Below are 16,521 nucleotides of genomic sequence, written 5' to 3' on the forward strand. Positions count from 1 at the left end.
AGTCAGGACTTAGAGAAACTTGTGCATGCTTTCATCACCAGCAGGGTGGATTATTGTAATGGACTCCTTACTGGCCTTCCCAAAAAGACCATAAGACAGTTGCAGCTCGTACAGAACGCTGCCGCCAGGATCCTGAGCAGAACCAGAAAATATGAACACATCACACCAGTCCTCAGGTCTTTACACTCTAAAAACTAATTCAGAGGACCTTTAGTCATTACTTAAATATACATATTGTTGTGAAATAAAAAATCAAGTTCTGAGATACAGTTAGACTTTTTACTTGTAATTGTTATTTTATTGAGCTTGGATGACACACAAATTATGCCTATTGATTCAATATACTATCATGACTTGTCAGAGTTTAACATTTTCAGTCAATCAAAAATAATTTAATTTTAAGTTCTGCTAATGTAAAATACAATTTGATGACGTGTAAACGGCCCACAGTTTCCGCGCGCATGCATGTTCAATGCCAGACGTGGGACCACACAGTTGAAACTCAATCTGGTGAATGGTTAGTAATTTTATGTTTAATTACACATTTGCATTCGCTCAGGATTCTGTTGGTGATAGCCTACTGTATAGTAATACCGAAATCTCGAAGTCCTTATTCTGAAATTTGAGTTGAGTGTTGATAGTATATGTAACTGTGCATTCACACCGGACGCGAATAGCGCGTCAAATTCGCGCCTGCCGCGTCTAATTTGACGCTTGAACATGTTGAATGCATTCGCGCGTCCAAAGCGAAATGGACGCGTATGAAAAGCAAGCGTTTGGTGCGAAATTGACGCGCGTCCGAGGCGAAATCCGCTTCTTCTGGGAGAGGCAAGTGCTGCGGGAAATTTAAAAATACTACTGTTATTGTGTCACGAAATGTAGTTTTAAGAGTTGTTCAGTCGAGAATGTAGTTGTTTAAAGCTCAAATCTGTGGTTTATTTATAAAGATAGCGCCTATTTAAAACATTTGATCGAACGTTTTCGGGTTGTGTGAGACCCAGGGGATCACCGGGTGCTCGAGCCCATGTAAGCCGCCTGAACACCCTTTACCTCGGCTGGTCCTCCTGACGTCTGCCGCTGGTAAACGACTCGAGAAATGTTTAAATTCACAATATATAGCTAGCTTCATATAATTTAAAGGACATTAATGACTCGTTATAACGTATGTCAAACGACTTCTTTAATTATGTTAATATTATAATATATTAATATTATAGTTCATTTAAATGTTTTGAAAGGGAAATATATTAAAAGATGAATGTTACATGTATGTTTAAAAGATAAATATATTACAATTTAAAAATGGTGCTAAAAAGATAAATAGTGATTGGAAAGCTGTTTAAAAATATACATAATTCCTTATAAAAGTCAGTCATTTCATTTGTGTTATTTAAAATTAGGGCTGGTCCGAATACCATTTTCCGGTAGGAAAAAACTTCTTCACCTAACTTAAAACATTATGTTGGATCAACTTAATTACTTGCATTCATGTTGAAAATTATTAAGTTCATGTTACTTAGAAATGCGTTTTATTGTGGACTAAAAGGTAATTCACCATACTCAAAACATCGCTTTGAATTAATGTAATTATGCCAGCAGTCTTAACTTAAAAATTCTAGTGGAAAACGTTAACATATTTTTTTTTGTTGACCCAATATTTTATTTTTTAGAGTGTACACTGGCTTCCAGTCACATTTAGGATTGATTTTAAAGTATTATTACTGGTATATAAATCATTTAATGGCCTAGGACCTCAATACATTGCAGATATGCTCACTGAATATAAACCCAATAGATCACTCAGATCATTAGGATCACATCAACTAGAAATACCAAGAGTTCACTCAAAGCAAGGAGAGTCCGCTTTTAGCTATTATGCTGGAGCCAGAACCAGCTTCCAGAAGAGATCAGGTGTGCTCCTACAGTAGCCACATTCAAATCCAGACTCAAAACACTTCTGTTTAGCTTAGCATTTACTGAATGAGCACTGTGCCACTGTTCGTCCGACTGTTTGCACTGTATTTTATTTTCTAAACTGTTTTAATTATTCTTATTTCCTTTATTACCTATGTAATTATTTTAATTTCTTTGACATTTCTTTGTAAAGCACTTTGAATTACCACTGTGTATGAAATGTGCTATATAAATAAACTTGCCTTGCCTTGCCTTGATTGGTTTTCAGCGCTGTGTGTCACGGCGCTGAAGAGACCGTTATACTGTATAACTTATACACATAGCTAAGCTGAGGATAAAAATCAAAAATAAAATGTGTATATATATATATATATATAGCTGAGCTGAGCTGATGCAGAAGAAAGGGAAATTATTTTTAACCATGCGCGCGCGCTCTCTACACTGCTGAAGAAGCGCGGATGATCTGAAAACACAGACAAGCTGGAGTTCAGCGATCTTTATTTGAGATTTTCTACTTAAATTAAAGTGTCATTCAGTCGGTCTGTGTTCTGTCGCGAGCCGCTTGCGCTGTTTGTGCGACTAAATCTGCGATCAAAATGCAGGCTGATATCCAGCAGTGTTTTTAATGTTGATCATATGAGCAAGAATGCAATGTTTCCCGAATATCCACACGATTTCAAATGTGACATTGATTTTATACAACAGTAAAAAAAAGGGTAACATTTAAGTGATATACTGCATTTAAAACAGTAGTCAGGCTTATTGCTCTATTTTGCAACGAAATCTGTGGCTTTGAACGAATCGTGAGATTCAATGAATGAATGACTCGATGACCGCCACCTACTGGCTATTTTAATATAATATTTTTATTAATATTAAAAACGTTTTTTAACATTGCATATTTATTGAACATTGTTTTATTTAAAGCATTATTTATTTTTAAAAGGTATTATAAAGGTTAAAAATTAAATGAAAAAATGTATTAAAGGGGGCGAATATTGTCCCTTAATGGAAAAGGTGTGACTGCAGGAACTTAGGAAAAGGGATATGTAGAATTGCACAAGTGCTACTGCTAAAGAGTGCAATGTAAATAATTTCTCATAAGCTTAATTGAATGGCCTAGAGAGAATAATTATGACATTTTCTGTCTAAAGACTACATATAAAATAGCTACCTAAAGTAACTGCAGTTTACTAAAAGTAATGACTAAAAGTTTGCATTCATAAGCATTTTCGTCTGAAGTTGAAGACTAAGACTGAATCAAAAATGGTTGCCAAAATGAACACTGGCCTACACACACCAAGCGCACTACAACGCTGTTGCGTATGTATTAAATATGACTGATCATTTAAATAAAATGTTTTATTTAATTCAAGTAGCCTACATAGCCTACATAATTATTTTCCAGGGTTTAAAATTTATACAGATGTGATATTTTCCCCTCATACTTATGTTGGAATGGGTACGAAGTTGGCATTGAATTTCATTTGAAATGGTATTAAAAAGGTCTTAAAAAGCCTTGAATTTAAGCTGGAGGATCTTGGGGGTACCCTGAAATAAATAAAAAACGTATTAAAGCAATTTCTTTCTTGCAATTTAAATTCCGGAAAAAGTGGCTGGTAAAAAATATAAGTGGCTGGTAAAATTGGGCATTATTTGTAGGCTATTCGGTGTATGTCACTGTGGATTATTTGGTAAAGTTCGGCGCAGGCTTTGCAGACTTTTACGATATGGATCTGCCAGCAACGCCACAAATATGCAAGTAGGCTAGTCATGTTTATTCTAATGCCTGATCTGTGATTTCTGATGTAATTACTCAAATTCAGACAGATTATCTCTCAAAGTCATTCTGTTAATGCATCAGTAAATCCAGCCAGTGACTAAACAATCAACTTCACATCGTTTCTCTCAGTAGGATGAAAATAATCGTATTTAAACTTTGATTAAATTATTAAAAGCTGTCAATTAAATTATTAAAAGCTGTTTACACTCAAGTCTCACAGCCAATCACAGCAGTGGGCGTTTACACTCAAGTCTCACAGCCAATCACAGCAGTGGGCGTTTACACTCAAGTCTCACAGCCAATCACAGCAGTGGGCGTTTACACTCAAGTCTCACAGCCAATCACAGCAGTGGGCGTTTACACTCAAGTCTCACAGCCAATCACAGCAGTGGGCGTTTACACTGAAGTCTCACAGCCAATCACAGCAGTGGGCGTTTACACTCAAGTCTCACAGCCAATCACAGCAGTGGGCGTTTACACTCAAGTCTCACAGCCAATCACAGCAGTGGGCGTTTACACTCAAGTCTCACAGCTAGGGCTGAACGATATTCGATTTTAACATCGACATCGCGATGTGCGAGTGAGCGATAGTCACATCGTCGGAACATGCGATGTGAAGGGTAGTAGCACAGTAGCACCAGCGGGAGATATTAAATGCGCTTCATGAGGCACGCGCGCGGTCTCTTGCTCTCTCTGCCGTGCACGCGCTGCGCGGTTTGGAGCACAGTCTCTGTCTCGCGGGCGTGCTCGCTCTAGATTCCAGAGATTTGAACTAATTCGCGGGCATCAGCCGCTATCAATATGCGGGAGACTCCCGGAACTTCCGGGAGACTTGGGATGTCTGTATTTCTATACTGAAATAATATCGGCATTAGAATTATTGATTTTTCATTAGGCTATTTTTTTGGTGCCCCCTCAGCTCTTGATGCGCGTGGTGGGAGCGGCGGCGCTGACAGGTGGTATGGTGTAAAGCTGCTGTTTAAATGTGTTCGGCTTTTCTGTTTACAGAAACATGTTCTCTAATCTGTTTAGAAGATTTAATACAAAATATATTAAAGTTTTATATCATTTTGTTTATTTCATATGATTATGACGACCAACATCAACAGTTTTACTTTGGCACTTTGGCTAAGAAAAGTTGACTTAAAAGAATGTGAACCAAAATGCTTAAGTTGTTTTATAAAAAATATATTTATTTTAAGTTATATTGTTGTAAACCAATCAGGGGGTTGGTGTAAAGCTGCTGTTTTATTTAAAAATGTGTTCTGCTTTTGTGTTTACAGAAATGTTCTAATTTTGGAATAAAATATTAAGTGACCTTTTTTGTCACTTGTAATGAAGCTTGCTTATTAGTGAAATTATTAATATCATGGAATGGTAATTATTGTCTTTAGCCTGGAGTTATGGCTCTCAATATCGCAATATATATCGTTGGGGAAAAAAATATCGCAATGTAATTTTTTTCCAATATCGTGCAGCCCTACTCACAGCCAATCACAGCAGGGGGCGTTTACACTCAAGTCTCACAGCCAATCTCAGCAGTGGGCGTTTACACAAGTCTCACAACCAATCACAGCAGTGGGCGTTTACACAAGTCTCACAACCAATCACAGCAGTGGGCGTTTACTAGAGTTGGGGTACTCGAACTCGGACTCAGACTCGAGTCCGGTCTCGAGTCCAATTTTGAATGGACTCGGACTTGTCACGCACTCGAATGAATTTGTACTCGGACTTGACACGGACTCGGGACATTTTAGACTCGGAAAAATGTCCGAGTCCAGTCGAGTCCGGGCACTGGATGACACAAAACGAAATTTTGTGAATTTTTTTTTATTTAAAAACGAAACGAAACAACGTTGTTTCAGCGTTGAGCATTGTAGCCAATCACAGTTAAGTGCATAAAATCAGTGGCAAATCAGAGGCGTTTTAGAGTCCGCATGCGAATAATTCGCTCAAAATGTATGTTTAGAATCAGCACGAGCTTTATCCTTTCGCAAATCCTCTCATAAACAACAAAGTCTCTCTAGACGCAATATAAATAAGATATTCACTGTGCAGTGCGGACAACTTCAGTCAGTGTTTATGACGAGAGTTTTAGGGAGAGTGCCGAACGCGGTAAGATGGCTTAAAGGGAGCGCTGTTGACAATCTAAATAGTTTTGTTTTTCATACTTCTAGAGGACCAGTGGTTACGTTCACACTGTAAATTATAAAGAGTGATAACTGCATTTAAATGTGGGATTGAATCCACTTAATTTTTGTCCTTTGAGTCATGAAATTGCGATGATTTGACACATAGCAACATAAGAACGTGATAACCATAGCAACATTTTGGCGTCTAATAATGTTATCATTTTTGTTGCATTTATACTTTAGTCATAAGTTTACATACTCCTTGCAGAATCTCCAAAATGTTATTTTTATATGTTTTTTAATAAGACGGATCATACACATTGTTTCTATTTAGTACTGCCCTGAAAAAGCTTTTTCACATAACAGATGTTTAATAGCCTAAATAAAATACAAACACAAAATAAAGACAAATTACATAGGCTCGATTTTAATATTGTGTCATTACCTGAATGATCCAGAACTTTTTTTTTTTTTTTTTTTTATGGTTGAGGAAAAATCATCCAGCTCCTGCACATTCTTTGCTTTTCCAGCATCTTCTGCATATTTGACTCCTTACTAGCAGTGACTATGATTGTAAGATCCATACTTTCACACTGGTGACAACTGAGGGACTCATACACAACTATTACAAACCCTGCAAACATTTAGTGATGCACAAGAAGGAAGCATCCGTTAAGAGTCAAGAGGTGTAAACTTTTGAACTGGATCATTGGTGTAAATTGGTCTTATTTGTTTAAAAATGCATTCATTAATTTAGTCCAACCCTTCAGAGGCTAAATAAGATATTAGCATGTACAACACAATAAGAAAAATTTAAACATCATCATCTTGCTCAAAAGTTTACCCCTGGCTCTTAATGCATCGTGTTGCATTATTAAGCATTACCTTGCAGATTCTAAAAGATGTACAATAGGTAAACGTATGACTGTAACTATACATTGCAATCATTTTGTAAGGTTTAAAATATTAATTTAAGAGCTAAGTGTTGAGACCTTTCGCCGGGATTTGATTGACAGGTGATCTGACCAATTATAATGCAGATACACGCCATTTTTGTTCGACAAACAAACCAAATCAGTTAGTAGATTAAAGGCAGTGGACTTGAACTTGAAAAATTGTGTGTATTGATTTCTTTTTTAGAAATTTGTGCTATAACTAGAAGAGATTATCAGTTCACGTGCTGCTTGAACTGAGGCCTACACATTAAAGCACCACAAAACAGTATTTATCGTTTGAATTTCATAAAAATTAAAAAAATTGAAAGCTGAGACTTTATTTCAAACCAAAAGTATCCTGCTCTGTCTGTTGGCACATTGTTAGTGTCCTCTTTGCTCCGACCGAGAACATGTGGAGTGAGAGAGGAATGGCTTGTCGGACGTAGCAACAGTAACCAAGAGGGGCGGGTCTTTGTGAAAGGTCAATTTCAAATAATTTAAATCTTTGTGGACTCGGCCGGACTCGACTCGGACTCGGATGTTAAGGACTCGGACTCAAGTCCGACTCGACCCTCTTTGGACTCGGACTTGGACTTGTACTCGGTTGTTAAGGACTTGGACTCGACTCGGACTCGACAAAGGTGGACTCGGACCCAACACTAGCGTTTACACTCAAGTCTCACAGCCAATCACAGCAGTGGGCGTTTACACAAGTCTCACAACCAATCACAGCAGTGGGCGTTTACACAAGTCTCACAACCAATCACAGCAGTGGGCGTTTACACAAGTCTCACAACCAATCACAGCAGTGGGCGTTTACACAAGTCTCACAACCAATCACAGCAGTGGGCGTTTACACTCAAGTCTCACAGCCAATCACAGCAGTGGGCGTTTACACAAGTCTCACAACCAATCACAGCAGTGGGCGTTTACACAAGTCTCACAACCAATCACAGCAGTGGGCGTTTACACAAGTCTCACAACCAATCACAGCAGTGGGCGTTTACACAAGTCTCACAACCAATCACAGCAGTGGGCGTTTACACTCAAGTCTCACAGCCAATCACAGCAGTGGGCGTTTACACAAGTCTCACAACCAATCACAGCAGTGGGCGTTTACTCAAGTCTCACAACCAATCACAGCAGTGGGCGTTTACACTCAAGTCTCACAGCCAATCACAGCAGTGGGCGTTTACACAAGTCTCACAACCAATCACAGCAGTGGGCGTTTACACTGAAGTCTCACAGCCAATCACAGCAGGGGGCGTTTACACTCAAGTCTCACAACCAATCACAGCAGTGGGCGTTTACACTCAAGTCTCACAGCCAATCACAGCAGTGGGCGTTTACACTGCAGTCTAACACAGACACGCCCCTTCAAACAGAGCGTTCAAATCAGAGGCTAAAAATCAGTAGGGCCGCTGGCAAAACCAGCAATGCGGGTTTGAGAGGTGGCGCCGCGCCACATCTCGCGAGAATCACAACGTGCTTTACGTCACATACATCAACAACATATGAAGCAGCCCCTATGGAAGACACTAGCACGCATTTCAGACGTGAATCATGGCAGAGTCCACGAAGAAAACGCGGTCGGAAGAGTCAAGGAAAAGAAAACGAGAGTGGTATTTACGACAGTAACGTTAAACACAAGTACTCCACAGCGACTCTAGGGGTCGCTGTTTGACAAAAACAGAAACTGCATAGTGTGGCTTTAAAGTCCCACTGAAATGCTTTTGTTTGATGCGTTGTCGTAACTTCCACTGAAACAGAAGCTAAGGCGGGACTTATTGAATGGCTCCTCCCCCTTTTCAAATAGCCAATAGCGTTTAGTTTCACTCACAGACTGACAGCACCATGGAAGCGAATCCGAGCGCTGATGATACGCTGGATTCAATAGTAGAGATTAGGGGTGTGCGATATTACGATTTTTGATCGTGGACGATTAAAATGTCGCCACGATCTGCTTTTTAAGAAATATCGTAGGATCGTCCATTCTATCAGTTTGCATTTCTGGCGCCTCCGTCTCAACATACTGTACATCGCGACGTATATCCACATGAAATGCAGAGGAACGGGACACTGTAGTTCATAAAAATTTTTTATTTGCATGTGCTTTAAAGCCTTGCCGGTTAAACATGTCATTCGCTGCTGATGCGCAGTTCTAACGGCCGCTTTTCTGAGCGCAAACACCCGACGCGCGCACATGCACTAAAAGCCTGTCGAACAGCGCCCGTTACTGAACTAAGTTATCTCTCGAGTCTTATTGCGCTAATACTGTCAAATACACACAAGGTTTACATAAACAAAGTTGGTTATGTCTAAAGTGAAAGAACAATAGAAAAAATGAAGAAAAAAATCTGCCTTGTCAAATGCGTGTAGACTCGTTGCGCAGATCTTAAAGTGACAGTAGCCCTAATAGTAAACATGCTGCCGCTTGTCCTTAAAGGGACAGTTACCCAAAAATAAAAATGATGTCATTATTTACTCACTCTCTAATGTTGTTCCAAACCTGTATTAATTTATTTCTTGTGCTGAACACAAAAGAAGATATTTTGAGGAGTGTGGCTAACGGTTGCTGGTCCCCATTGACTATCATAGTGGGAAAAAAATATTATGGAAGTCACTGGGGTACATCAACTGTTTGTTTACCCACATTCCTCCAAATAACTTTTATTTTCAACAGAAGAGGGAGACTTATTCAGGTTTAAAGCGGCTTGAGAGAATTAAAATTTTTGGGAGAACTATCCCTGTTAATAAAACAACAAAATACAAAGAGCATCTCCCTCACTCTTGACTGAGAACTTTAATAGTCGCTTTAATAAGAATAAATGTAAAATGTATACAGTGAAGTCGATGTTGTGTTTTGTTTTCATATTTGTTCATTTAATTACTTTCTTCAATGCTGTTAAATAAACCTACAGCTGAAAAAATAAAGCACTGTTTATTTAATTTGTATATTAAGTTGTGTATGTGTATCTTTGTTCTTAATTTTTAATAACAAAGACAATGACAAATATTTTTTATCTTCGCCACTTTGGCCTAAATGTCTGCCATTCTTTTTTATTTTATATTTTTATACCTAAGGCTTTGTTTTTAAAATAGGGACATTAGTTTGGATGTGATGCTCAGTCAATTGCAAAATAGTAAAACCAACATGAAAAGGAATCGTGATAAAATCGCGAATCGTGATTTTCCTGAAAAAAATCGTGATATGATATTTTTGCCATATCGCCCACCCCTAGTAGAGATGTGAATAAATTATAAACATTTCATTCTTAACTAACGTACAGTTGAAACCAGAATAAAACTGGAGCGTTTGAGCAACCAAACACACACTCCAACACACATTGCTCTGTGTGTGTCAACAGTAGAGATGTCCGGTTCGTGAACAAATTTTGCTTTTGAACCAATTATTTTTTTGTGAACCGGTCAAACCAGTACAAACCAGTACACACCAGTACAAACCAGTACACCAAATCGAACAGAATCGTTCAAAACAGAGTCAGCGCGGAGTCAGTTTTCTAAAGTTACACGCTTTCAGACGTGACAGTCACGCCGACTCGAAATAAACAATACCCCGGAGTATAAGTTACTCCAGTAACAGTTCACAGTCAGGTACAGCCACACTCGCCCCGGTCAGTGTTTATAGCAGAGGGGGCGGAGCTTCAGATTCTACAGAGCATGTGATTGGACAGAAGATGTGATGAGAAGCGGTGATGTCATAAACATCCCTGATCCATTTTAGCAGAAGTGAGAGACTGTAAGTTTTCAGCCTCATGTCTGTCATTAACGTTAATCAAAGAACAGAAGACAATCACACACTGCTCTTGACTGAATCACTTCTGTAACTTCAACAAGACTTAATGTATGTTTAATTTACACAGTAAAGACTATTATATATGATTATTTATGTAGTATTGCTTATTTCTAGTGCTTGACGTTTTTCAGGTAGGTCTATTTCATTTGTGTCTTTGTTCTGTTGTAGTTTGTCTTCCAATATGCTTTTAATTAGTTTACTTATCTTATCTTCAGTAAAAAAATAGTTTTTTATACTTAGGCTAGCGTTATGTTTTTTTTGTTTTTGTGTGATATTGAAAATGGTGACAAGAATTGTGGTAGATGTCATAAAAACCTTCTTTTGAAGCAAAACTAACTATATTGTTATCGTAATCGTGGAATTAAACCAAATTACTCATATCGTGAAATAAGATTTTGATCATATCGCCCACCCCTAGTCTGGTGTTAATGGGAAGACTAATTAAAAGGTAAGTAATCACTCAGATATCACCGCTTCATGGCACGTCAACACCAAACTTGAAACATGATAATGTGGGGGTTCAGTGAATTAAAGGCCCATCTTCGTGTCTGTGACCAGTGTTTACTGAGCTTAACGACTGAGGATACACAAATAACATCAGTTCACAAATAAAACATACTTACATTGTTCCTGCCTTTAGTTATTATTTTGGAATAAATGTAAAACTGCTTAAAACACTAACATGATGAGATTTATACTTGGTTTTATTAGAACATTAATTACATTGTTATTGTAAAAAATAGAATTGTATTTCTTTCTCTCTCTCTCTCTCTCTCTCTTTTTATATTGTAAGTAATGCTTATTTAACCAGTATAATGTGACAATAATAAGTGTAACTTGGACATGAATTTGCATTTGATTTATATTTAAAAACCCGAATGATAAACTATGATGACATGAACACACACACACACACACACACACACACACACACACACACACACAAGATGCTAGTTTATGTAAGATCTCTCGTGAGTATTGAAGCTTATATCTGTCCATGAAGACTCTTGATAGAGTCTGACAGTGTTCAGTGAGGTAAACACTGATATCTCCTTCAGAGTCACAGATGCACTGTTATTCAATGACAGTGATGTATAATCATAATTTGCCTCATTACGATTTTACTGGAGTAATTAGCAGAGCTGGTTATCATGGTGATTTTTATCATTCATCACAGGCTTGCCCGTTTGTTCCATCATGTAAAGGCAAGATAAACCATCGAATGTATGTTTTCTATATACAACAGGTACACACACACACAGTCACACACACACACACACACACACACACTTCAGCTGTACTGTACCTGCGAGAGCCGCGCTAGTGCTGCCTGACACGGAATCCATAATTAAATTAAAAACACGTTCACAACATAAACAACACAGTTATTACGGCAAACACTTCAGACTCTGCGGCTCACAGCGCCACTTCCTGGTCCACTCCCGCGAACGCGTTCAAACGTCACATCAAAGGAAACGCGCTCCTGATTGGCCGTGAGGACTTCTGTCGTTGAGCATAGCGGAAGCTGATTGGCGGATTGTGACGTGAAGCTTGCTGTTGATATAAGGATAAATAAATCATTCGACTTTCTAACTGGATATGAATAAGTGATACGTAACGGTAACTAACTTGACAATTTATCAATTTCAGAATTGTGTTTCATTACTCGTCCGAGCTAGTCTACATAGAAATGATAATCACAATTTAAATAAGAGCGCTACATTTTACCTAAATATAACATTAATTATGCCACACTAATACTTCTGGACGAACGGTAACGTTAAAAACGATGTATATTGTTTTATTCCCCCCAAAAAATCAGTTAAGATTAACAAATACCACGAATACTGTTACTATATTCTATAAACTACAAACTGACATGTTCAAAGTTTAATACAAACAGTCTGACGATAAATGCGTTAATTTATTTTGGTTTAAAATACTGGCATATGCCTCTTTTCTGACAAACTTATTAGGAGCAGTATTGTTTTTGTCTTTATTTTAAGAGCTACTTTGTCATAAATGGCTCCTATGTTACTGTGTTCAATCCTGTTTCTCTTTTCCGTCTCTCAGACTCGTAGAGACACGAGACATGTTCCTGTGAGTTTGAAGTATTGCTTTCTGACTACATGCTGATTAATATTTCATATTCTCAAAATAAGTCTTGTGTTCACATCAGAATCAGAATGGGGGTTTATTCGCCATGAATGCTTGTACAGACAAGGAATTTACTTCGGCAGGAAGGTGCATACATATAACATATACAATACAGAGAATAAGAGCACAAAAAACACACATCAAATACCTTTTAAGGCAATCAATTTATAAAGCTGTGTGCACCTGTTTCCGCTCAGACTGTTGTGAGGAACACTCGGACTGTAGTGTGTCAGACAGCAGTGTCTGTGAGTGCAGTGTGTGTGATGTGTGTGTGAGGACGTGACCTTTGACCCCTGGATCAGGCAGTGCTCCTCAAAGGCAGATTGAGGGGTCCCGAGGCGGTGTGTGTGGATCAGAGAGAGAGAGAGAGAGGAGTGTGTGTGTGTGTGTGTGTGTGGATCAGAGAGAGAGAGAGAGGAGTGTGTGTGTGTGTGTGTGTGTGTGTGTGTGTGTGGATCAGAGAGAGAGAGAGGAGTGTGTGTGTGCTGAGATCAGCGGATCAGTGTACGCCAGTGATAACATCAGAGGATGTAATGGCTGTAACAAGCGGATCAGAGGTGTGTGTGTGTGTGTGTGCGCGCGTGTGTGTGTGTAGTGTGTGTGTAGGCTGTGTGTGTGTAGGCTGTGTGTGTTTGTGTGTGTGTGTGTAGTGTGTGTGTGTGTGTGTGTGTGTGTGTGTGTGTGTGTGTGTGTGTGTGTGTGTGTGTGTGTGTGTGTGTGTGTGTGTGTGTGTGTGTGTGTGTGTGTGTGTGTGTGTGTGTGTGTGTGCATGTGTAGTGTTTGTGTGTGTGTGTGTGTGTGTGTGTAGGCTATATAGTGTGTGTGTGTGTGTGTGTGTGTGTGTAGGCTGTATAGTGTGTGTGTGTGTGTGTGTGTGTGTGTGTGTGTGTGTGTGTGTGTGTGTGGAGGCTCATGTAAACAGGCCAGTGTAACACGCAGTGATGTTAACCAGCTGTGCAGTCGCTCTCAGCAGGAGATGAAGGAGTGTGTAAGTGTGTGTTGCTGTGAGACGCTGATCTCTGCATCGCTGCAGTCACACACACACACACACACACACCGTTATAGAGCTGCGTCTCTAATGACAGTGTTTTCCCTCGACACACACCGGACACACACATCAGCCTCCCGCCGAAAAACAATACACACATTTAAAACATGCTTATTTATGCACTTTTTATTATCAGTTTTTGTTTTCTTATCAAATCTGATTTAAAGTCACCATGAAATCAAAATGGACAATTCTTTATTTTTTATTTGTTTATGTAATATTGCAGATTTATTGGTGCGCATCATCATGATTGTGTTAATAATCTTAAATTAGAATATCTTCTCTTCTCTGGTGACGACCTGTCACTCACATCCACTCTAAAAAATGCTGGGTTAAAAACAGCCCAAGTTGTGCATCTATTGTTTAACAATTACTGTATTTCTTGCTTAAAATAAACCTGAAGTATGTTGAAAATTAACATTTATGAATACGTCTAATGAATAATAATTAAACGATAAGCATTTAATTCATTGCTGCACTCTAAAAAATTGCTGGGTTGTTTTAACCCAATTTTGGGTCAAATATGGACCATTGGGTTACATTTTTAAATTGCATTTTTGATCCAATGTGTGGGTTTGTCCATATATGACCCAAAATTGGGTTAAAACAACCCAGCATTTTTGATTGATAAATATTTACCTTCTGATTATTACACTATAAAAAATGCTGGGTTGTTTCAACCCAATTTTGGGTAAAATATGGACAAACCCAGCCATTGGGTTACATTTTTCAATTACATTTTTAACCCAACATTTGGGTTTGTCCATATTTTACATATTAGTGTATTGTTGCCTCTAGTTATAATGTGTCTTATTTTTAATTTACAAGCTATTTGTGTGTGTTTTTTAAGCCAGCCATGTAGTATTTTTTTTTAATAGTTGGGTTAAATAAAACTGCCCAGCAACCTTGGGCAAACATTTAACCCAACCGCTGAGTTAAAACTACCCATTCGCTGGGTCTGTCCAATTTCAACACAACTTGGGTTGTTTTAACCCAGCATTTTCTAGAGTGTGAGATCCAGAGAAAGGGTCAAATATGTTAAATTACTGAATGACTTAAAACACTCAACACCCCCAGAAGGACATATATTTAAAAATGTTAAGGTCTTTTATTTTATTTTATTTCTTTACCTTTTTTCATCTACACTATAGAAAAAAATGTGGTTAACTTAAAAAAGCAAGTTTGTTGTAATTAAAAATTTGAATTAATACAATGAGGAAGAATGATTTAATAAACAGAAACTCAAAATAGTGTTATCTTCACACATTAGTTATCGAAGTTGATTTGACAAAAGATAAAAATTTGTATTAACAAATCATGAAAATATTTTTTTACAGTGATATTGTTGTTTATCTGTGTTTTGTTTTGTTTTATTGTATTATAATTTTTTTGTCATATATATTTTGTAAAATTTCTGTATTTCCTGCAATAAAAAAAAAAGTGTGAGATCCACCAATAGAAAACCACAACCATCCAATCAATTATCCACGAACGCGATCAAGCCCCGCCCACATTTGTTCTTGTTCCTGAAGCGATAAACTCGATATATAAAGACGAGCAACTTCCGTTTCATGATGACTTGAATCTACTTTCCATAGACCAGCATTCAGGATTCAAGGCTGTTGTTGTCCTCATGTAAGCTGGTAACTATTGTGTGTTCGGGTCTGTGATATATATATAAACACTCTGTTTATCATCACCTGCTGAAGTCCGTGCACGAGCTTTATGTTAGAGCCACGAGCCTCGCCTGATGTACACGCACGCGCAGAATCCGTCATATCCCAGAGATCCCACAGCTGTATTTCACATGCAAGAGTACAAGACTCTGAGATTTTAAAGCTGCTTCACTCATTTATTTTATTAGCTTTTAATGAACGTAATTAGACGGCAAGTAATTAAATGTAATTGTGCGCGCGACATCCTCCCCCATCGCCGCAAATTGGCCCGAACAACATGTGTGGTATGAGCAAATCTGCCGGATTAATTGGGGATAGATAATATTTTTGGATTGTGTTTCACACTAAATGGCCGCGCGCCGAAACAAAGAGCGCGACTGAAGCTCATTAATCATGTCGAGGTGTGTGTGTGTGTGTGTGTGTGTGTGTGTGTGTGTGTGTGTGTGTGTGTGTCCTGTCAGGGCCGGAGCTCGGACACACACCGCTAATTACTCTGACACCATCCCAGAGAAAACACTAAACCCTGCGCGAAACTCACACACTCTGGTGTGTGCAAGTGTGTGTGTGTAGATGAAGAAATTATTGCAAACTTGTAGAAAGATTTCCATCATTTGTAAAATGTTGTGTGTCGTGTGTTCAGGAGTGTGTGTGTCGCTGCTTCACTCTTCAGGCTCGGGGATTCAGGAAAATATTTTTTTATATAAAAAAAATAGCATTTCTATCTATCAATTATTTATGTGTGTGTGTGCACTCTAAAAAATGCTGGGTTGTTTCAACCCAATTTTGGGTAAAATATGGACAATAACTAATTTATTAATAATTGTAATTTAAAAATTTAACCCAACGGCTGGGTTTGTCCATATTTGACCCAGAATTGGGTTGAAACAACCCAGCATTTTTGTGTGTGTGTGTGTGTTTAGGTTAGGTTAGTGTAAGAGGATATAATATACAGTTTGTACAGTATAAAAATGATCATGTCCATGGAGAGTCCCCATAGTGTGTGTGTGTGTGTGTGTGTGTGTGTGTGTGTGTGTGTGTGTGTGTGTGTGTGTGTGTGTG

At 38.3% G+C, this 16,521-nt stretch overlaps 1 protein-coding gene across 1 annotated transcript in view; it reads right to left on the bottom strand.

The window, feature by feature from the left end:
* Nucleotides 1-12,117, bottom strand: part of cdin1 (CDAN1 interacting nuclease 1) — a 126,661-nt gene extending 114,544 nt beyond the window's left edge. Inside the window, exon 1 of the mRNA XM_079632791.1 lies at nucleotides 11,888-12,117. Within this exon, the coding sequence (XP_079488917.1) occupies nucleotides 11,888-11,927 (40 nt within the window). The 5' untranslated portion in view covers nucleotides 11,928-12,117. The remainder of the gene's footprint in view (nucleotides 1-11,887) is intronic.
* Between the last annotated feature and the right edge of the window lie 4,404 nt (nucleotides 12,118-16,521).

Source organism: Phoxinus phoxinus, assembly GCF_949152265.1.
Source record: "Phoxinus phoxinus genome assembly, chromosome: 13".
NCBI classification, from domain to species: Eukaryota; Metazoa; Chordata; class Actinopteri; order Cypriniformes; family Leuciscidae; genus Phoxinus; species Phoxinus phoxinus.